Source organism: Condylura cristata, unplaced genomic scaffold, assembly GCF_000260355.1.
Source record: "Condylura cristata isolate star-nosed mole 26May11 unplaced genomic scaffold, ConCri1.0 scaffold00020, whole genome shotgun sequence".
Lineage (NCBI taxonomy): Eukaryota > Metazoa > Chordata > Mammalia > Eulipotyphla > Talpidae > Condylura > Condylura cristata.
In genome coordinates this window covers 27227258-27250623 of record NW_004567121.1, presented here as the reverse complement: position 1 = coordinate 27250623, position 23366 = coordinate 27227258, and the positions used below count along the sequence as shown (strand labels likewise).

The window sequence follows — 23366 nt, the reverse complement described above, 5'->3', positions numbered from 1 at the left end:
ACGCTGGCGCTCATCGTGTGCACCTTCACCTACCTGCTGGTGGGCGCCGCGGTCTTCGACGCGCTGGAGTCGGAGCCGGAGATGATCGAGCGACAGCGGCTGGAGCTGCGGCAGGAGGAGCTGCGGGCGCGCTACAACCTCAGCCAGGGCGGCTACGAGGAGCTCGAGCGGGTGGTGCTGCGCCTCAAGCCGCACAAGGCCGGCGTGCAGTGGCGCTTCGCCGGCTCCTTCTACTTCGCCATCACAGTCATCACCACCATCGGTAACTATTCGCCTGGCGGGGGGCGGCAACCCGGAGACTGAGCGTCGGGTCCCGGAGTAGCCTGAAGCCGCTGGGACTGGGGGTTCCGCCGAGAGGGTCTAGGCGCCGAACCCCAAGCCCCCAGAACCCAAGTTCAGCCTGGCGAGTCTGCCTCGCGGGGACAGGAATCGGTGAGGGCTGGGGAGGTGGAGGCTTCAGTTCCTGGCTCTGGACCTGACTCTTTAGCCTGCCCTAACTTGTCCCTACCAGACTGTGCGAGGGCCCCAGAGGACTCTGAAGTGTGTGAGAGGGGCAGGAAGGACCTTAGGAGGTTCGAGGTTCGAGGAGAAGGGGTGTGGCCGGGCTCCAGGCCCTGGAACACAGTGTGTGAGGGGCGGGGAGCGCAAGAAGACACCGTGTCCCTGCAGAGGGGCTTGCTCACCTCACAAGCTGGGCTCCAGGAGACAAGTGACTCCAGGGCACTCTGTTGGGTTCCTGAAACACCTATAACTGCAGCTATGGGTGCCACCTGGTACGCTGGTGGTGGTGGTGGTGGTGGTGGTGTGTGTGTGTGTTGAACTCCAGGCATTTGGGCATTGCCAGTAAGCACCTTTAATTTTCTTAGGACAGCAGAGTTGATGCTGGAAGTCAGATCCAGCCCCGTCCACATTCTTCTCTGCTGTCCCAGGAAAACAGTCATCTCCTAAGAATGGCCCAAGTTCTTTCTACCAGCCAGGGAAGACCACAGTGTGGGCGGCCACTGGCTCTCACAACCTGGGCACAGGAGCTCACATACACAAAGTGCACGATTGAATCTCTAGGAAAGGACTCTGGGGAGGCCCCAGTGATCTACTAGAAAGTGTCCAGACAAGAGTAAACACCTTCCTGCTCCTAAGAGTAGGAGCCTAGCCCAGCTCCAGCACTTCTGCTGGATGACCTTGGCCAGGTCCCGTCCCCTCCTGGGACTCGGGCTCACCTCCAGACAGGGTGTAGCGGTTGACTGAAATGATCTCCAGGAGTCCCTCCCAGTCCTAACGTGCTTGGGTTCTGGGATTAGGAGCCTGCCTTCCCCCAAAGCTGACTGAGATTCTCCAGAAGCTGTTTCCTTCATCTCGCCCATTTCTTCTACTCTCCCTGACCAGCCTCTCATTGGCTGCGCTCCCAGGCCTCACTGCTACTTGGCATAGCTCATGACAAAAGGAAAGTGTTTCCCTAGGAGTCAACAGGAGTCGAGAGGGTAGAAAACCAGGACTAGACACTGTCCCTTCAGTCTAGCCATGGCAGAACTGCATCCCAAGGCGCCTCGGCTCTCTGGGAACCACAGTGGGACTATGAGGTTTCTGGATTGTTCTCTTGGAGGAGAAAGGATGGGGTTTTCCAGAAGCAGATGAGGCCCAAGAGGGGGCACCCTTATTTTCCACTGACCCTGTGGGTTTAGAGGAGGATGGGTGCACTCAGACCTGCCGATGAGGGCCTGCTGTCCTGGAAAAGGACAGGCCAAGTTTGGTCTGGGGTCTGCTCCTCCTCCCCACCTCCCTGCCACCTGCCAGGATTTCAGGAGCTGCTCAGTTGTCTGGAGAATCAAATTGAAGAGCCTTCAACCTCCTCTCTCTCCCTTTTCCCACACACCAACCCCCACAGCTATGTGCCCCCTTTCTTTCTCAGTCCCCTGCTCCCCAGGCCCACAGTAACTTCCAAACTGACCTCTTCACCTATCTCCAGCCTCATTCTCCCCATGGGCAAGCTGCCCTGGACAATGCTGCCAGGAAAAGTCTCCCCCCACAGGACATCACTGACCATCCCTATGCCCTTCACAACAGCCCTCTGTGGCACTGCCCACAGAAACTGGTCCATGATCTTTATCCTAGATTTTAAGATCTTTGATATGTGACTCCAAGGTGCCTATTTCTGACTTCATTTTTCACTTCTTACTTTTACCAGCCTTCCAAGGTCACCAAACTGTTCCCTAAGAATGTCTTAAGAGTGCCTGTCCAGCATGACTTTTACTTTCTTCTATTTCTCTCATCTAAGCCAATCTCTTGGGTACTGCTCAAATCCCACCTCCCCCTGAAAGTATCCTAGACCATCCAGGGCCGCTGCTCTGGACAATGGTGGGACTTACATCAGGACAACCTGGTGACACAGCGTAGTCTCTTTCATATGCTTATTCACACTTTAAGGATGTGCTTTGTCTCTTTGGTCATGCTATAATTAACCTCCATGTGGACAGGACCCTGTGGTTCCCAGCTCCTGCCCCCAGAGCTGGCACAGCACCCCACGGCACACTGCATTCAGAGAATGCTATTGACGGGTATAAGGTGTGCAGGAATAAAAGAGCATCATCCTCCCCCCCACCCCCCACTCAGTTCCCAAAGTGCCTGTGGTCCTCACCAAGAGAGAAGCTAAAAGCTGGGCACAGAGGCAGAGAGTGCCGTTCTGGTGATGATTTATTTATAAAGTGCTGGGCAAGAGGAAAGACAGCATCAAAGGACCACCCTGGTTCTGTGGGGCCCCAGACTGGCACTGCCCACTCCCAGCCCCATTCAACCATCCCTAGCTTTTTGTCATCTCTCCCGCTGGCTATGCCACTTGTGTGGAAGCTGTCCTCAGGGACTCTGCTCTAAGAAAACTTCTCTGGGCTGTGATGAGATGGATGAAAGGGGGCCAATATTTGACCGATCCTGACCCCAAACTCAAGGGCAGCAGCTTCTGTCCACCTGACTCCTTTGGGGACCCAAACGGGTCCCCCGAGGCAAGTTCCCAGTCACTCACAGGAACAATGCACTTTCATCTCTTTCGGTGTCTCCACCTTCACAGTTTACAGAAGCTCCAGGGCAGATGTTAGCTGGAGGCCTGGAGACTCAGGGAGAGGCAGGGACTTCCCCCAAATCACCCAGCGGGGAGCAGTGGAATGAGGGTGAGAAGCTGGGTCTTCTGACACTAAGCCCAGTGCTCATTCCCTGCCAGTCTCTTGGTAATTTCCTCTGCCTCCATATGCTGTGAAGCCCAGAGCCAGCAGGGGTTGGCACGGCCACGATGTGCTCCGTGACGCCAGCTTGCAGTGTGCTATGGGCCGTCCTGACTGGTTGAAGGTCAGCAGGGTCTGAATTAGTCATTCACCTGGTTAGTCACTGCCTTCGCCAGCTACAAGGATTCCTCCGGCTCCTTCATCCCTGGCCTCCCAGCCAGGAAATCCTTCCTTTGTTGGGTCCTAAGTTCATCGAATGCAAATGGAAACTCTTTTCTGGGAAAGCTTAACCTCTGTAGCTGTTGAGTCATTACACTCCTCCAGGGCCCCAGCCCCATCTATTCCTGGCCTGAGGCTGTCAGAGCAGGAGGGGCCTCAGGTTTCAGCTGGTGCCGCCCCCTCCTCCTTCTTACACGGAAGGAAGAGAGAGGTGAGAGGCCGGAGCCAAAGGGCGGCACAGTCTGACTCTCCAGCCTGCCATCCGGATGCCTTTCCGCTATTATTATTATTAATAGCAGCAACAACAATAACCGCAGCCATCATCTGTTAGCTGCTCTTTGGCGGGTTCTCCACACTCAACACTTCATCCCCTTATTTAATTCTCTCACCAGCCTTCAAGATAGGCATTATTGTCCCCATTTTTCAGCTGTGAAACCCAAGGCTCAGAGTGTAAATGACTCACCCATGGCCTTGTGACTCGAAAGGATGGCACCTGCCCACTTTCAGTTAAGCCTCTTGGTCTCACATGCCCGGGATTTTTTGCCAGTCCTTTCTCCACTTCAAGAATCCAGCCCAGACCCTCGTAACCTGAGGGCACCAGGAGCCAGGGTGTGTCTCCCCCCCACCCCGCCCCCCCTCCCCGTAAAACACACTTCCACACACACTGATGGCCCTGCCCTTGGCCCCTGGCCAATCCAGACCACCTGCCAGGCTGCCCAGCACCAGCGCCCGCAGCTCACAGCTGCCTGTTCTCCCACTGTTGTCCCTGGAGTCCTGTGGCTCTAAGGCACCAAGAGACCAGGTGATGGAGCAGCTGACAGAGCTGGGGCAGGAAAACTCTGTTCTCTTTCTCCAGCTTCCCGCTTGTCCCAAGCTGAGCACAGATGCCCTCGCTCACCACATGGCCAGGGAAACCCTTAGGCTGTGGACTGGATTCGTGTGGGTGGCTCCCAGGGAAATCTACTTTTTACCCACTGTCCAAGAAGGAAGAAAGTACAGAAGTGATCTGCCACCACCCCCCATCCCAAAGTCCTCGAGTAAAAGGGGTGACAGAAGACATTAAAAGCACCCGAATACCTGCCGAGGTCTATCACTGGCCCAAATCACACAGCAAGTTGCAGCTACCTCCTATCGAGAACCCTGGCCTTTGGGTACCCAGACAGCAGATCTCACTGTCACCCGGCCTGTTCCCTGGTGACGCACCGTCTCCCATAGCACCGGGCGTCCAGCTGCTGTGCCGTCCTCTCCTGACTTCCCGGGAGACCAAGGATCGGTGCAGCCCAGAATGGCCCACAACGACTCGGCAGCGTCTGCTCCTCCCACACGCCTTTTCTGCAGGGTGGTGTGGGAACACAGATACAGGCTCAGGAGCCTGAGGGCCTGGGGTGGCTTCCAGCCCACCTCTCTGAAGCCCCCAGACACTCACCCTAGCTACAGGCCCTCGGACAAGTTACCTGACCTCTCTGAGCTTCTCTTGTCACTGATAACACCAAGAGGAGAATCTCTGCCTTCCGGTATTGAATGGGCCTAGTACCCATGAGGCACTTCACAGTCTTGGCGACGATGAGCATTATTAATATTATTACTCCTGTATTACTACTCTGCCCCCGCCCCACCCCCACACAGAAGGGGACCACTCAGTCTCCCAAGGGTTACCATAACACAGCTACCTCTGCTGCAGGTGGGTGTGGGGGTTACCTGAAAGGGCTGCTTGAGGGTCTGTCACTCTTTCATCCTGCTGGGACTCGAGTGCCTCTAGAGACACATTCAGGTCCCCAGAGGAGTCAGGTGGACAGAGGAGCTGCCCTGGGGTTTTGGGACAGGATCCATCATATCGGCCCTTTCGCCTCTTAATCCCACTGCCCCATCTCAGGCTTCCCCAGCTCTGTCCCCGTACCTGGAACCTCTCTGACCCCTGGCTCCCCACTCTGAGTAGGCAGGCCCTGCTGAAAAGGAGGAAGGGTATGCTGGTGGGAGGACCGACCCCGAGTGGAGCGAGGAGGCAGCAGTTCCAGTTCCTCAGAGCTCGCAGGCAGGTCCTCTGTGACCCCCAGTTTCCTCATGGACAAAAGGGGTCTATTTGGCCAGAGGTCCTCTGACTCTCAAAGCCTCCTGTGTGCAGGTCCACCACTACGGGGGTGGGAGACATGGAGGAAGTGGGAGCAAGTGCAGGACAGAAGTAGAAGGCACTCGCCTGGCCAGAGTGGGGGCAGGACAAACACAGTAAGTGTCTTCAAAGAAAACATAAACACGCGCAGATGAACGTCGCGCAAATCACCACTAAAAACAGCTTTCAGCTGGCAGCACAAACGGTAAATCTGTGAGTTGATTTTGTAATAAAAAAGATGTAAAACTGATTTCCCTGCCACCAGCCAGCAGCAAGGCGAGTCCCGGCAGGGAGGGGGCCAGAGCTGCTCACGCCAGGCCTGCCTCGGGTGCAGGAAACGGACGGGGTCTGGAATGGTCGGGCTCTGTCCAGGCACTGCTCACCACCTGCAGTCCCACGCTGCCCTGGGAGGGCAGGCTCGCGACCACCCTGCTACAGTCAAGGACGGGGAAGCTCAGAAAGGCTGGGAGTTGGCCTAGGACCATACAAACATAGCGAGACCCAGACCCCCTGGGGCATCATTCATGGGGCCCGCAGCCGCCCTTCCCAGCGACTGCCTGTGCTCCTTCAGTAGAGCCACCAAGGAGGAGGCTGGTGGTGGGGCCAAGCAGGGCACTCAGCTGCGGCCTCCGAGTCAGCCCACCTGCCCCTTCAGGATCATGGGTCGAGCACTGGGCCCAAACAGATATCAGAATTGAACGGCAGCCTCTTTGCTTCATGGTGTGGAAACTAAAATTCAGATTGGAGGAGGAGCATGCTGAAGGCCACACTCAGCCTGTCCTCAGAGCTGGCCTGCAGCCCTATTTATGGCACCCCCTCCATGCTCTTGGGCACCCCACTGGTTCTTGGAGAAGACAGCAAGCTGTCACCAGCCCGTTCGCTGGCCCTGGCCCTCTCCCGGCCCCTCTGGGGCCTCTGGTTTCAGTGAGTGGAATGACAGGGGCCTTCGGCAGCAGAGGGCAGTTAGCCGCCTCCCCGTCTGTCCCCACTTGCTGGTTGTCCAGAAACTGCCCGGGTTAAGGCAGCTTCCAGGTGGCACCTGGGGACCTGCTGCTCACTTGGGGCTGCCCCTCCCCAAGCACCAGGCCACGCCAGGCCGGGCACACCCCTGGCTGCAGCGTCGGCCCGCCTAGCCTGCCTCTCAGTGCCCTGCAGCCTCCTGGGTTGCTGCAGGCCGGAGCCAGCTTCCTCCTTTCCTCCCTCCTCACACATGCCAGCTCCTGCCCCCCACCCCCACTGTCCCTCCAGTGAGTGACAGACAAGGGCCCCTTTGTGAGGGCCCCTGACTGCCAGAAATACAGCAGGAGCCTGTCCAGGGAGCTGGAAACAGTTCTGTCCACTGAGAGGCCGGTCCAGCTCTCTCTCTGTGCCCCTGGACTCGCAGGAAGAGCAGGCACCTGGTGACCCCCGGCTTCCCGTCTGTGTTATGGGGTGCATTCTGCAGCGGGTGCTGAAGTTTAGCCCGGCAATTCAGAAATTCTCCAGGTTCACACAAACGAATGACCTGCTTGGTCTTGTTTAAGTACAGATTCTGAATCACTAGGTCTGAAGCCAGACCTAATACACAGTTCTAAGCCCTCAAGGGCTACTGCTGCTGACTGATCCATACTTTGAGTAGCAAGGATCTAAATTATGTGGAGACCCCACTTCTGGCCACAGACATGAGGTGTGAACTGTGATTTTAAGAATAGAAGGTTTGGAGCTGGAACATCCCTTAGGAATCTGGTGGTGGGCTATCAGGTCACGGCCTCAGAGCTGGCGGGCTTTCTCTGAGGCTGGAGGGGACTGTGCTAGCCCCTTGGGTCTGGGGAGGAACCTGAGTGGGGCCCCATGCTGTGCTGTCCCTGAGGGGAGGGGAGGAGTGGAGAAGGGCAGAGTTCACTGGTCCTCGGCTGTCCTCTTTCCCTCTCCTGTCACCACGGAAGCACCTGAGGTCCCTGGAGAGCTGGAGCTCCATAGATTAAACAGTGCAGTGGGGAATTGATCCCTCCCTCATCTGCCTAAAATCCCCATAGTCACTAAGACAGCCACCCCCAACAGCAAAAGAGCTTCCCTTCTTCCTTCGAGAAGAGACTCTGTCTTCCCATGCACTGAGAGTCCCCGGGCACGGACCTCGAGCATGGGCCCCAAGCCCCATTATTCTGTGCTCACCTTTTGCAGGTTTTAGTGTAGAGCGCAGCTGGCAGGGCAGGCTTGCGCTCATCGAGATTTGTCAGGTCACTTTGTGTGTCACTTTGTGTGTGAGAGCTGTAAGGGGGTTATCAACAGCCGGGGAGATCTGAAACAGGGAGTGCTGTCTAAATGAGAGACCCTTCCAGGAGAAGGTGTGGAGAAAGGGTGCTGCCTTTGAGTATCTGCTGGGCTGTTTAGTCAAGCACCAACATGGTGCTGATTGGGCCCAAGGGATTGAACTAGCACAAGTCAGGAGCGTCCATAGAAAGGCTTCACCAAGTCCAGTATAAGGCAGGACTTGGAGCTGAGACTGACCGAAGGTGTACTGGCTGCCTTGAAAGGTAGTGAGCTCCCCATCACAAGGAGGCTGGACGGTTGTGTGCAGAGGTGACCTGTGTCAGTAAGAGTTCAAACAGAGAAGCAGAGCCAGCAGGAGACAGATATTAAAAGGCGTATTACCAGGCATTGGCTTATGTGATGATGTAAGCTAGACGGATCTGAGATCCTCCCAGCAGGCCATCAGGGAAGATGGGCTGGCACTTTCTCCAGCCTGCACTGAAGCTGCTGTCCACAGGCAGAAAGCCTCCTTCTTGGAAGTCACAGCTTAGCTCTTAAGGCCTTTCAGATGATTGCATCAAGTCTCCCAGATTGTCTCGGATGATCTCTGTCCCTAACTTAAAGTCAACTGATTATGGGCTTTAATCACATCTATAAAATGCCTCCACAGCAACCCCTAGGTTAACATTTGATTAAGGATCTCGGGGCTTTAGCCGCGGCAAGTCAGTCCATCAAAACCACCATCACTGTGCCATCAGCCTGCAGCCTGGAGCTGCGATAAAAGGCTTCTGAGAGGCCTTGGTGTCTTGGGCTTCGAGGCAGCAGCCTGGGCAGTGGCGTCTCCAGAGGGGGACAGTGGCCCCCAGGCCTCTGGACCCACTGGGTCACCGTCCAAAGGCAGCCAGCCTTAGCCTTCATTTCAGTTCAGTTTACCAAGAATCACTGAGCTCTCCAGAGTGCCAGGCACTATACTGGATAGTGGGAGAAGAAAACTAAGGCCTAGATCCTCCTGCAAGGAATCTCTCTCTGGCCTAGTGGAATCCTGAAAACCTGGGAAATATGCTAAATCCTTTTGGAGTGATTACACATTAGGGATCTGAGAAGGCAACAAGGAGCAGGTGAGAAAGGCTTGAATGAAGGATGAAGACGGAGCAGGTGAAGATGGGCAGGGAGAGCATTCTGGGATCCAGATGTGGGAGCGGTGCACCAGCAGTGCCAAGGAATGTTGTCGGGAGCAGAACCCACAGGGCCTGGGACTGGACCCCAGCAGGCGGGCAGGAGGAGGAAAGTGAAAGACCCAACCTGTGTCCTTGTGCTGGACCCTGACCAGAGGGGCCCCACGGCTCCAGGGAAGGGTAGTGGCAGCCTGAATCCTGGTCACCTCCCTTCACCCTCACCTTGTCACCCAACAGACCTCAGCCCACCCCAGGGAGACCTTTACTTCCTCCCCACCCATGTCCTCTTTTGGACAAAGGCTGGCTCTGGAGCCACCCAAACCCAATCCTCCACAGTGTGCAGGACCCCTGGGGCAGCACTGAGCAGAGCTGCAGCCATGGGGTAGCTTCTGCACAGACCACCGGCCCACTCGCAGGACCCGGCATCTCTGCTCGAGGCTCCACAGCTTGGCGTGAACGCCGTGTTCCACCCCAGGAATGTGCAGGCCTCTCTGGACCATGCAGAAATAAGCATCTCAGAAACATCCAGAGAGGCACATTCCAGCCCGCCAGCCACAGGACCGTCTGGGGGGCTCTCTCCAGAGGCCAGACTGTCAGGCCCAGGGGAGCAGCCCGGAGATTGGGCGCCAGGCTCTCAGACTGCTCCTGAATGCCTGGGGTAGCTGCTGCTCCCCTGGGCTGGTCCATCCTCGCGGGGCGGGGCGGGAGCTCCCTGTGGCCTGGGGCAGGCGGGGGCAGGCTGGGGGAGGTAGCTCCGAACATGCCTTAGGTCCATGCAACAACAGCATCTCCCTGGCTGTTCCCTACAGATCTTGGACCCCAGGAAGCCGCCACTCCCCACAAAGCCTGGGTGTTCAGGGTCAAGCACCAAGGTCACCGCTCACGGGGAAGTTATTCTGGGCTGAGCCTGCCATGAGCTTTGCCTCATTTAATCCTCACAGTCCCGTGTGAGGGTGGCACTAACAAAGCCTCACTTTACAGATGAGGATCCTGAGGCTCAGAGGCAATGACTGAACCCCAGGGGCTCTCTGCAAGCAATGCCATGCGCTTGGGTGTGTAAAGCCTGCACAGCTCCAGGGTGATAAGGACAGGCCCGACAGTAAGTCGGAGCCTCAGATGGCCCAGCAGAGGGGGGGCATCGGTCTCACTTTGCCAATGAAGAAACTGACCAGAGAACATGCAGTGGTCAGCAAACACGGGAGGTCACGTCCTGACCATCCGGTCCTAGCACAGGACCCTCCCTGCTCCTGGTGGCCTGGCGCTGGACTGCAGCGCAGGTGGGCAGACCCCCTGTCGTGCAGGTCAGGGGCGTCACAGAAGCCTGCGGAGAGCAGGACGGGCTGTGTGGGGAGCGCACTTGCCACCCATGGCCTTTGTTGCATGGATTTGTCACCCATCCTCTGAACAGGGCGGGGGCAAGCGATGGCTCCTAGGAGTGATCAGCGAGGGGCAGCGGGGCAGGTGACCAAGTGTGGCCAGAGCTATCTCATTGCAGATGAAGCCTGCACCATGGGGCCGTTGCTCTGAGGCAACACTAAGACCCCACTAAGCCCCGGGGACCATTTTGTCATTCTTAATTTTATTGTGTCACCTTGGTTTGCAACGCCGCATGTGACTGAGAACTAGAGGGCCACACCTCCTGAGAGGCGTGTCACCACCTCCCAGGCCCCTCTGAAGTGCTCCCCACTTGGCTCTCCTCCCCCCCTCCCCATCTCGTCGCCTCAATTCCATGGTCATGTCGTAGGTTTGGTTCCGCTGACCCGGCTTTGGTTCTCCACTGTCCACATGTAAGTGTCTTCGCTCGATCCACGTCGCAGACGGCGAGACTTCGTCGGTTTTCATAGCTGAGTAGTATTTCTCTGTGCACAGGCACTGTGTGCTCCTAGTTCACTCGCCTGTGCTTGGGCACTTGGGTCCCGTAACGAGGCTGCTAGAAAAGCTTCCATGAAATAGGGGGCCCTGTAGCCTCGTGTCAGCGTTTGCTGCTTCCAGGTAGAGAGCGGGAGTGGAATTGTTGGATTTTTCATTTTTTAAAAAACAGCTACGCTGCGGTCTGAGGGCTGGTGGGTCTGCATCCCCAGTGCAGCGTGTCGGGGCTCCTGTCCCCCACATCCTCACCAGCACTGGCTGCTTCTAATCCTTGCAACATGGGTTGTGCTCACAGGTGTGAGCCACTATTTCGCTGTCATCCAAAGACGTTCTTTATGGGTTTATCCAAACCAGTATCGCATGCAGGACCAGATGTTGCTTCAAGTGGTTAAATGAGTTCTTAGGTTTCCCCCCCCCCGTCGCTCCCCCCGCCAAGCTGCCTTTAAAGGATCCTTAACTTACATACTTCCTGCTGCCTTTTTTCTTGGGCCAGGGGTATTTAGGGGGCAGGTAGGTGGGACCACTTATTTGTTCAAAAGCCCAGAGTGGAATTGCTGCGTCATATGGCTGATCTACTTGTGATATTTGGGGGCACCTCCACGCTGCTGTCTACGGGGCTGGACCTCCCTATTTTCCCACCCACAGAGGATGAGGGTTCCTTTTTGTCCCCTGCCCCTGCTGCCGGGTTTGGGAACTGGGAGAGAAGAGCGTTTCTTCGGGTCAGCATTCTGTACTCAGGAGGCTGGCCGCTCGCCAGCCAGAAGCTAGCGCTTTCCAGAAGCTGGTGCTTTCTTTCTGGATTGCCCTGATACTTAAGCATTCAGGGGTGGTTGAGGAGTGGACAAGTTAAAGCTTCTGGGATGAGCCAGGTGGTGGAGATGGTGGGAGTCAGTGGGTAGCCCCAGGAGAAGGTCAAGTCCCCTCCCCCAGAGGAGAAGGGGACTGAGTCTGGGGGTGGGGTGGCCTGGAAGCAAGCTGATCTTTTCTTCTTGGCTTAGCTCTCAGCCTGCTCTCAAACAATCCTGGGGTCAGGTGGGCCCGGGGGGGGGGGCCTTCAGTGGGAATGTCTAGAACAAACTGGGGGCTTTGGCCAGACAGAGCCAGCGTGACCTCACCTGGTAGGTTTTCCACTGTGAGAGGTAGACAGAGTCAGGCCCTCTGGGGAAACTCTTGGTCACCATCTACTTCAGGCAGCCTAGAGATAGACCCGGACCCAAACTCAGTGCAGCCCTGCTCCCCGGGGCGCCCACCTCAGCCCTGGCATTCTGAGCGCTGGCCCTCCCGGAGCCGCAAGGAGGTGACCCCTTCCAGATGACCCCGCCTCCCCAGGATGATCCAGTAGTCACAGAGGTGGGCTTGCTTGCAGCTGTGGCCGGTGATAGCATAGTGGAGCTGAGGAAAGTGTGTTCACATCCCCTCCACTGTCCCTCTGCTCTTACCAGGCTTGACACCCACCCCCCTTTCCGCAGGGGACTGGGCCCTTGAGTTCAGTGGCCTCTGCTGGGCCCACTGGTGGCCTCACTTCCAGCCCCCTGAGAGGCACACTGCTGGGGCTCCATGCCTGTCCTCACTTCACCCCAGGCTGGCGGAGCCCTGGAGGACTTCCTCCGTGTCTGGTCCCAAGAATAGAGTTCCATCCAAGACCTCCATGTCACCCTTTCTGGAAAGAGAGCATTTTTGACTGTGGTTACGACCCTGCTTATCAGCAGGGCAAGTCGGCCTCCCCGGCCCCTGGGATGGCTGGAATGCGGGAGCCTCCCTCCAGGAAGGGCAGGGGCCCCAGAAGTCCTGGGATGGGGTGCCGAGGGGGCAGAGCTGCTGAGAGCAGGCTGACCCAGTCAGGACTTTCTGAGGAGCAGGAGTTGGGCGGGTGGGGGAGGCAGGCCTCAGGCTGCAGACAGTCTTTTTCCAGATGGGCTCTGGACCTGCGCTGGCCTGAGTGAGGCCCCGGCGTCTGGTCCTGCCTGCAGTGCAGCTCCACAGGGACTCACCGGACTCTGAGGTGAGGTGCCTGTCAGCCCCCTGCGTCCTCGCAATGGTTTGACACCTCACTCCAGCTTAACATGTTTATGGGACGGGACCAGCTCTGTCATGGCTCAGACGCCGGCCTCCTGGAGGTCAGCACTGTCCTCTTTGCCCAGAATGGGTGTGTCCAGGCTGTGGCACCTGGCATGCCCATGCAGAAGAGGGTCTCCGCTTAGCAGTGGATGGCACTGCAGCCATTCCTGGGAGCCTCTGGTTTCCCTGAGACTCTCCGATTCAGTCCAACCCTTGTCTCTTCCAGATGAGCCCCAGGGTGGGGAGCAAGGGGCGCAGGCTGCCCCAGCCACTAGCAGTGTCCTGGCTAAAGCCAACCCAGGGCCCTGACTCTCTCCCCTCCCCCAGGGCACCCACAGTCATTTTTCTATTCCCTTCATTCGTCTGAGCATCTTCCATGTATTGGGGACAATTCTAGGCCCCAGAGACTCAGCCCTGCCCTCATGATGCCTACACTTCAGAGGAGGCAGAGTCAATAAGCTAAACTTTGATCACAAAGACGCAGTATCATCCCAGTGCTGACAAGTGTCAGGAGACAGTAAAAGAAGCAGTGGCAGCAAATGACCCTAACATCGCCCTTGGGGAGGGGCCCGTGCGATGCCTCCCAGGGGTCACAGCAAGTAGGAAGGTCCCAGGTTGGCCGGGCTGCTGGGTGTGAGGGCCAGGGCAGCATCCAGAGCAAAGAGGTGGAAACAGCTGGCTCTTGTGGAGATGAGAAAGCTGTGGTCAAGTGTTTGGACTATACACTAAGCATGATGGAAGTCACTGGAAGGTCTTAGGCCGGCTGTGATGTGATGTGACTTAACGTTTGCCTTGGTGCTCTGTGGTGGCCAAGTGTGTATGGGAAGCTGGGAGACCATCCGGGTTGCAGTTCAGAGACTGGACAGAGGGAATGATGGTGACTGGACGAGGGGGGGCCAGGAGTGGTAGGTGTGGTGGGTGGAGGGGTGTTTCCAGGGCAGAGTTGGCGGGGCTTGTTGATGGATATGTGGCTGTGTCGGGGACGGAGGTTGGGGAAAGAACAGCCAGGCATGGTCTTCGACCCCAGCAACTGGGTAGAGAGCAAGCATTTACCGAGACGAGAAATGAACTCAGAGTTATGGGTCTGCTAACGAGATGGGATTCAAGCTCTGTTTTAAACATACAGCTTAATTAGGAGCTGCTTCATAGAAGCCCGCGAAGACTGTAGACAAGTCTGCAGCGCAAGGGAGAGGTCAAAGCCAAGACATAAATTTGGGAGTTATCAGATGGAAACAATATTTAAAATCGCATCTAGATGAGATCAGCCAGGGAGAAGGGGAGATAGGAGAGAAGAGCCCGGGGCAGGGTGGGGGCTCCCCTTCCTCCACCCCTGCGAGGGGCAGGATGAGGGACGGGGCCTGTGAGGATCCCGGGGGCCCAGTGGAAGGGCAGTGTCCAGTTACCAGGAGTGTTTTGGGCGGGGGCACAGTCTGCAGCCCCACCTGGTGCTGGGACGTGAGTCAGATGACCACAGAGAAAGCGCCAGTGGGTTTGGCAATACGAGGCCACTAGAGACATGGACTGTGAAAACTGAGGGGCATTCAACAGATGTGCCAGGGCTGGGAGCGGCTGCATGCAGGGTCTCTAAGGCAGGAAAGGTAGACCAGGTTCCAGGAGCAAACAAACAATGCCCAGCTCCGTCTGCAGGCTTTCCATAAACACTCCACAAATCTCCTCCGCGGAGACCGCAGGTCATGATCATTATGCAAATGAGCCAAGGGCCCAGCAAGGTGGTGGCCGGGGCACTCAACCAGGCCCCCGAGTCCAGAGCTGTGTGACTCCGAGCCCCTCCTCATCCTGCGGTAGACCCTGCCCCAGCGTCCACCTGGGCCTGCCCCCTGCTTCTTCCACAGCCCGCCAGCCCCCCCATCCTGGCCTTTGATCACTCCTCTCCGCCTCTGCCTCTCTGGAAAGCCCTGCTTTTTCTTTGATCCTGCCATCTTCCTCAGCGGCGTCCTCAGCTGGGCTCTGTGTCCCTCCCAGTCACTGCAGGATGTTCTCACACCTCTGCAAAATGGTGGAAGACCTGCCCGAGTTTCTGAGAGCCTGGAGGAAACCCAGCTCCCACCTCCCCGGCTCTCTCCAGATCTGGCCTGGCTGCAGCCAGCCCCCTCTCTGCACACAGAGCACACAGGCCACCAGGGCCAGCAGCCAGAGGGCCACGCATTCTTCCCCAGTGGCTCAAGATGGGCCTCGAAGTTCTCAAGGCAGTGGTGTGGATGGGTGGCGTGGTCGTGGGTCCCCAGGGGGCGCACAGTGGGCTCAGCCACCCGGCTGCACCAGCCATGCATGTGCGTCGGAGAAGAGGGGCTTCCTCAAAGCCCCTTCTGGAAGCAGGGTGATTGCCATAGGAAGTCGTGGCCCCGGCTCTGAAACGATGTGGGGTGAGAAGAGACGCCCTGCCGGCGGAAGCGCTCTGCCCAACCTCGGTCTCCGCTGCCCCCCAGACCCCCCCCCCCGTCCCTTTCAAGATGGAGCCCCCACGTGTGCCCCCAGCTCCTAACCTGAATTCTGAGGCCCTGCCTGGCCCTGCCTGCCTGCCCCATGGCCCTGCCTGGCCGTGCTGGGAGCACCCACAGCCAGCACCGACTGGGAGAGGAGCCGAGGCGCCACACCAGGGCCCAGCTGCTCCCCAAAGCCCTGATGGGCAGGCGGCCACCGCAGCAATTAGCTCCTCACACATCCCTGGGGCTATTTCAATCCTCGTTCTTCCCTGGTTTATTTTTAAAGAAACACTGGCACGTGGCTGGCCGAATGCCCGTCCCAGGTGCCAGTGCCAGTTTGGGCCAGCAATGGTGCAGGACAAGCTGCAGCCCCTCCGAAAGCCCCCCGCAGGAAGCCGCTAACCAGCCCCCGCTGGGTGGCAGAGGGAGCTCCCGCCCGCCGCAGCTGCACTGAAAGTTTGGGTCCAGCTGGGGTGTGCAGGTGGGTGGGCCACGAAAGGCTCCTAGAAACCCCCCATCTCCGGCTGCCTCCGACACACCTTGGCTTCCCACTTCTCCGTGGGGTGGGTGCGGAGCTAACTGTCTCCCCGACGGTCCAATCCTCAGAACTGACAATAAGCCACATTCTGCACAGAGGAGGGTTGGGGTTAGAGCGCTGCTGTTCTTCTCTGTCCCACTAACACCCCAAGCCAGGCCCTCCTCCTGGGGTGAGTGGCTCCCAGTCTGTGGGAGGCACCTTGGATCCCTGAATCCTGAGCCCCCCGCCAAGACCTGCCTTCCACATTTTCAGCCCATCTGACTCCACGCTGCCTGGGGCAAAGGGCAGCTGTCGGGGTGGTGGGAGGCAGATGCGAGGGCGGCGTCACCCCTACACCACACCTCACCCCCCACCCCCACCCCCACCTGGCAGGCTTCAAGAGAGCAGGAGACTAAAAAAATGCTTCTGAATGTTAGCTCTGAAGTCCTTCCCTTGGGTGCATAGCAGTAGCCAAAGCTGGAGGCGTCCATCCGGGACACATGACAGAGGGCACTGAACAGCAGGTGGCAAGTTGGGGCTTCTTTCCCCATGGGCAATAGGGAGCCATGGCAGGTGTTTGAGCAAAGGAATGACATGAACAGAGAGGAGCACTATCTGGAAGTTGATCTGGGAGAGATGGGGAGAAGGTACTGGAAGCTGCTGGGGACTTTCCATGCTGGAAAGGCTGAGGGCCTAGAAGACGGCGGTGGTTGTGGGGCACAAAGAAAGGCCGGCACTGAGAAAGGAGGGCAGGTTGGGAGAGGAGGGCAAGGAGAACGACTGGGTGTCTGCGGAGGGAGGGCGTACAGGAGCCGGGCAGTCCTGGAGGGCTGCCGGGGGAGTGAGGCCTTCCGGTGGCAGGTCCAGTTTGGGGGGCGGCGCCCACCCCACCCAGCGGGTGCAGAAGGGCCAAGGCCTTGGTGGTCCTCCGGAGCCGGGCCGACAGGGCAGAGTCCGGCTTCCCCTGAATCCAGGTGCGGGAGGAAGCGGACAGAGAGCAGGCTGCAAAGGGCCGGCAGGAAGTGGAGGGTGCGCTTCCCCAGAGGAGGTGGGCAGTGGGCGGAGCGAGGCCCAGCAAGGCCAGGCAGGGAGCGAGCGAAGCACCGCCTGGGAGGCTGCCCTGGTGGCGTGACTCAGGGTGCTCGGGCCCAGTCTGCTCGCCCAGTGCTGTCCTTGGGGCGCTGCATCGCATAGAGGCCCAGATTTCTCCTAATGTCTCCCAGAAGACCATGTAGCTCGAGCGGCCGTGGGATGCCTTGGGATCCAAGGGCAAAGCAGAGAAATCCCTGCTGGCCTTGGTGAAAGTGCCCTTGTGGGTGAACTGGAGTGACCCCAAGGGTGAGCGGAAGCCACAGGTGTGCACACTGAGTAGGGAAGACCAAGGAGGTGCCCTGTGGGCCACCTCCCTTCCTGCCTGCCTCCCGCCCTCCCAGACACCAACCAAAAGGCAGCTTGAAAATCCCCTCAGATGGGAGGCCTTGGGTGCAGAGACAGCAGAAAGGCACATTTGGGGGTCAGCCGTGGGAGGGAGTGTTGCAGCTGCTGAGGTGGAAGATGAAGGGAGGGGAAAAGCGCAGAGTAGGTGAGGGGTGCGGAGAAGCCACCTCCTGGGGCTTGCTGTGTGACCTTCAACACCTCTTAGCCTCTCGGTGGCTCCGCTCCCACATCTCTAAATGGGGATAATAAAAGTGCCTACCAAATAGGGCTGTTTGGGGAATAAAAAGCATCTACACCAGCTCACTGAGAGCCTCATGGCACGTAGTAAGTGTTGTATAAAGGTCAGCTGGCGCTGTTTGAACTGGAGAGGAGGGAGCAGGAGGGAGGCATTTCATCACTTAAGTCAGAGAAAGCTCCTGCAGGTTCCACCCTGGGGCTAGGAGGACAGGTAGCCTCAGCACAGCTGGGAGCCGTAGCTGGAGGGAACTGGGTGCCGGGGAGGCCGCAGGCTTGGAGCTCTGGGCACCCTCAAAAGCAAGCTCAAGACATCAATGCACCACTGGGCAGCTTCACTAGGCCACGGAGCCATGAAGTCAGCCCTATTACACCCCAGCCCCGCCGGCCTCTTCCGACTCTGGGCTGCAAACAGCAGTGTGGACAGGAGCTTGGAGGTGGTGGAGGGGCAGAGATCCTTGAGAGGGCTGGAAATCGGAGGTCAGAAGATAGGTCTCGGGCCCAGAGTGAGTCAGGCATTGAAGGGCAGGCAGGGGATGAGCCTCTGTCTCTCTGTCCCCAAGGGTGGGGACAGCGCCTGCTGGCACCATGAGGACAGGCCCAGGACACTTCTGCAGGGCGCAGTGTGACATGTGTTCCAGGGTGCGCAGTCCTAACCGAGAAAGTCTCACGTCCCATTGAGCTGTGGTAGGGGCGGCGGCTCTGGTGGCTCCTTAGTCCCGAGGCGACCGGAACTTGAATGAACAGTGGGGGACAGAGGTCAGCATGGGGGGGCTGGAGGATGGGGTGTCCTGCTCCCTTTACTGATGCAGATTCTCTTGTGTCCCTGAGCACACCCACCTGTAGCCCACCTCTGCCCTGGGTGGTGCAAGACGTCCTGCCAAGAGGCCACAGTGGGGGAATGTGGGGTGTTGAGTGTGTTTACACTGGGGCACCACGTTTGCAGGCTGCTCAGCGGGAGAAAAGGTCCTGGCAGCTGCCTCCCAACCGAAGTCCCTGTTGCCTAGAGTCCCTCTCCTCCTGGGCACCATGCCAACCCTACACCATCTGAGCTCCTGAGCCCTGGGAGGGTGCTGAGCCTAAGAAAAGCCTCCTTCACATCTCCTGGCATCTGCTCCCAAATTCTCTGCCAGCGGAGAGCTGTCTGGGACGCGGGCCACGAGAGGAAGGAGCGTGGGGAAGCAGGTGAGGGAGATGGGGCTCTCAGAGGCCGTGCCCGCCCGCCGCCCCCAGCCAGCCATCTACACCAGCTCCATGTCTCTGCTGGGAAGGGCAAGGGAGCCAGAGGGCCTTCCTCGTGCCAAGCCTAACCCCTGGGCAGAAGAAGGTGGCTTTCTTGCAGTCAGGGGCCAGGTAGCCTGGAAGGTGAGCCTGGAGTGTCCTTGGAGGGCAGGAGAGGGGGCGGGAATTCCAGGCAGCAGCTCAGTGCTGAGAGGTGAAGTGTGGGATGGTGCAGGCACCCTTGGCACAGAGGGCACCAGAAGTGCCCGGGGAGTCAGGAGAGAGCAGGCCAGGTAGAGGGGTGGGTCAGAGTGTGGCTGGACAGCTGCGTGCTGGACCAGGAAAGATCCAGGCTGTGTTGTGTGCATTTGGGGAGCTCAGGGGCTTCTGAGCAGGGAGTAGCAGCTCCGAGTTGTGCTTAAAGTAATAGCCATCATAGGAACGTGCAAGGCCTGTGCGGGAACGCTACACCCAGGACTTGCAACACCCAGGCCACCCATCCCCTAGTGAGATGGGGTCACAGAAGCGGCGTGAGTCGCCAGAGAAGCAGCAGACCTGCGGCTGGCGACCTGGACCCAGGTCCAGCTCTGCAGCTGCCCCCTTGCCGGATGCAATGTTTCTGGTTGTCTGTGGGCCGCTCTCACCCAGAGGGTCACACTGTAGCGCATGCACCCCCGGGGAGTCTCCTGGAACCCAGCCTGGGCCCCCTGGCGTGCTGCACACTTTGCAGGGCAGCCGGGAGAGCCCCACAGCCAGTGCGAGGAGAAGGGGACTTGCGGAGGGCAGCCGCGCAGCTCGGCCAGCGAGAGGCGGCGCCAGGAGCCCAGTCCTCTCCCTCCCTCTGCGCCCTGTCCCTGCTGCTCCTGGCCACGCTGGCCCCTCTTCCCCATAACTCTGACTTGCATGTGACTCTGGCCATTCTGGTCCCAGCGAGGGCCTGACTTCTTGTGACCCACAACCCCGCCCCCCAAAGTAGGCCCCTGTCACATCTGCTGAGCGAGACAACCTGATAGGCTGAGTCCAGCCTCCAGCGTGGGGCTTCTTGGATCAAGTGTCCACCCCTCGCCCAACCTGCCGTGGCCAGAGCACATGGCACAACAGGCTGCCAAGGACGGCTCTCGACTTGGGCCGCTGCAGGGACACAGCTCCAAAAACGCAAGAAGAGGATGGACACCCAGCTGTGTCTACCACAGATGACCTCCCTCGGGGCCTCTGTTCCCAGCTTCCCTCTCCTCATCTCCTACAATGTCAGGGTGACCCTGAACCTTCCCGGTAATCTCAGGAGACCTCAGGGGACTGCTCCTTGGAACAGAAAGGACTAACCGTCCAAGCTCTGGGTTCCTCAGCCTGGCAGAAATCAGGGCAGGGACTCAAGAGAGTCTGTAAGGACGTGCTCTCCTGCCTCTCCCTCGTCATGGTTCAGACACCCTGTATGCAGAGCCCCAAGGCACTGAGCCCAGACACGCCTCAAGAAGCTGGTCACAGGAGGGCAGCTGTGCCCCCTTGACGGAGCAGGCGTTCCCGGGGATGCCTAGAAGCGCTGAACTTTGAAGGCCAAAAGATGGACGTGGAATCAGCTTTGCCCATTTTACCAGTACGACCTTGGGCAAGCAGTACTAAGCCTCCCTGGGCCTCAGCTTCCCCATCCAAATGGAGTAATGGAGGCCTGGCTAACTGCTGTGAAGGCAGCCAGGTGGCCCCAGGCTGCCACCCTCAGTAGAGGCCTCAGAGCAGAGAGTCCAGCGGCCTCTGCTGCCCCTTCTGTCCCCTCTGCTGCCCACTCCACCCCTCCCCAGACCCAGCACCGAGTGGAGGCCAGGAGGCGAGTCCCAGCCGGGGCAGGCCTGGGCCTCTCAGGAGCCCGGTGTCCAGCACCATGGTCCACTGACAGACTGGGCTGAGGGGGTTTGCTCACAGAGGCACTGTTGCACGTAAGGAGATGCCAGGCAGCATTGCCAAGGGAGGCCAAGTGAGTGGCGGAGAGCTGAGAAGGGGTGCTGGCGGCCCAGGGCAGGAGGAAGGCAAGGGGGCGGGGCGGGAACACAGCAGCAACAGAGGGGAGCAGCCAGGGCTGGGAAAAGAAAGGTCTGGCACAATAATTCTATCTAAAATGAAGTTTACTTAGAAAAATAGTAAACGGTCCCCAAAAAAGAAAGGCAGGGGGATGGTGCCTCAGACAGTGACCTTCTAGTTCGTAGTGACACCCAGACCAAGAGGCCCTGCGCACCAGCCAGGCGACCCCCCACCCTGGACAGCAGGTGTCCAGGCCACATGCAGAGGCTGTGGGGGGGGGGGCGGGCGTCACCGCCAAGGGGAGACGGCCTGGCACAGGGGCACGGGCCAGGCTGCTGAGCCTTCCAGCCCCCTCTGGTTTCTGGGTGCCCAAGTCCCGCAAGCCCTCTGGCACACACTCAGCCCGGGACTGTCTTCTCACACCTGCCCACTGTCTCCATTCCCAGAGCGCAAGGTGGAGCCATCCTCCTCCCTGCCTCTCCTAAAATCTAGCCCAGGGCCCCGCACCGCAGAAGTGCTGAAGAAACCTCAAATAACTAAGAGGACAGAGCCATTTTCACCGTGCTGCTTTTCCAGGGGTCTTACTGAGCCCAGCACGACCACCCAGGGACCCCCTCTGCCCTGCAGCCTCCGGGGTGCAGCACCCCTCTTCCAGGGCTGGATCTGAGCCCCGAGCCCCGCACCCCGCACCCCTCACATGTGGCCAGCCTCTACCTGCTGCCTCCAGCTATCGGGCACAGGCCAGCAGAGAGGGGACGCAGCGTGACCTCAGACACGGCCCCTTGATAGGCCTGATGGGAAGGAGGAAGGAGTGGGGGGAGCACCTGCTTTGACAGACAGGAGACACGCTACCAGACACGCCCTCCCATAACCTGGGGGGATGCCACTCATGAAGGTCCCTAAAGCCTGAGAGGCCACTGAGATGTGGGAGAAAGGTGTGGTGGGGCCACACCACATCCAGAATGTTCTGACATGCTTGACCCTGGGACACTCAGGCAAAAGCACGGGGTCATCTCCCCTGACCCCTGTGGCCTTCTGCATGTGGTGCTCAGATGGGGGCCTCTATTTTCCCTCTCTGAGTGGTGGGCTCGAGCTGCCCCTCCACCTAAGCTGGAGCCATCTTAGAGCACCCCAAACAGGCCAGCCCAGCTGCAGCCAGCCTGAGGGTGTGTCCCCCATCCACAGCCTCTGCTCAGGGCCAGCCAGGCCAGACCTGAAGAGGCACTGGGGCCCCAGTAGCTGAGGGTCTGGTGTGTACCCAGATGCTCCATGCCATCGCCTTGGGGACTCGCCAGTCCTCTAAGACCCCCGCTCGCCCTGGTGTTTGCGGGCGAGAACACCTTGTCCTCTGAAGGCCAGAACCCTAGAGTGTCTCAGGGTCAAGAATATGTCCAACCTCTTCATTTCCCAAAGGAGAAACTCCAAACCCAGGAAGGGCAGGGGCTTGCTGTGGTCACATAGTGCTGCAGCAAGAACCAGGCCAGGTCTCCTGACGTCCAGCCAACCAGGAAGAGTCCTGGGCAGCCAAATACAGTGGACAGAGAACTGCCTTTGATTTCAAGTTTGGTTTTGACATTTGTGGCCTGAGCTAAAACCCATCCCGCTGTGTCTTATTAGTTTCCCTATCTGTAAAATAATAATACTAACATCTGTAAGATATCTGGACAAGCTCAAGCAATAAAATATATATAACTATTCTCTGTAAGTGACAAAGCTCTATACAAAGAAAACACAGGGAATTGCTATTATTCTAACGTAGAGCACTGCACATATTAAAGACATGAAAACTATCTGCTGGGGAGTAGTGAGTGATGAACGAAGGGCTTCAGGAGAACACTTTGCTTAAGTGGATGGGCTCAGGGAAGACTTCCCAGCAGAGGCAACTTTTGAGATGGGCTGTGATGGGAGATTAGAACCCATCAGGCAGAAAAAGAGAAGGGAGCAGTGTCTAGAAGTCCAGAGGTGCAGACATGTCCCTCCAAAGTTGTGGATACCAATTCCACTTCCACTCCAGCCCCTGCCCAAAACTCATGCTTCTTCTTGGAGTCGATGTATGATAAAGGGACCAGGAAGAGCTAGCAATTTATTAAAAGCCTAAAGTATAATTTGTCAGAGAAGAAATAACCTATCCAGCTTCCCACTTGATAGGTAATTAAAGAGGCTTAGGGAACTGATCTGTCTTAACAACGGTCCCACAGCAGACTCAGCAAGTTAGAAACCATGGACTGAATTTGGCCCACTGCTTGTTTTTATAAATAAAGCTTTATTGGAACATAAACCATGCCGATTTCTTTACATACGGTCTACAGCTACTTTCATGAAATAACGGCATGGTTGAATAGCTGCAAGAGATCATATGCTCTTTGAAGCCTAAATTATTTACTATCTGGCCCTTTACAGAAAAGTTTGCCAACTCCTGCCCTACAGTGAGGTGGGGTAGGGAACCAGGCCTCCTGTGTCGCGGGTGAATGCCCCCTAACTCCATGCACCTTGCCCTTTGGGCCCTTTCCTGCCTCATCACACGGTCCACAGGATGAGGTTTCCGGCAGCCAGGCTTTGGGCAGGCTCAGTTCTCAGCTCCAGGACTCACGGTGTGGCCAACAGGGAACGAATGACCTGGCCACGCTGCCCCCA

The 23366-nt window shown here is 58.1% G+C and overlaps 1 protein-coding gene across 1 annotated transcript in view; it reads left to right on the top strand.

The window, feature by feature from the left end:
* Positions 1–23366, top strand: part of KCNK3 (potassium channel, two pore domain subfamily K, member 3) — a gene marked incomplete at its 5' end in the record, with an annotated part of 34928 nt that continues 11562 nt past the window's right edge. The window contains one exon of the mRNA XM_004686050.2: positions 1–262. Coding sequence (XP_004686107.1) covers positions 1–262 — 262 coding nt within the window. The remainder of the gene's footprint in view (positions 263–23366) is intronic.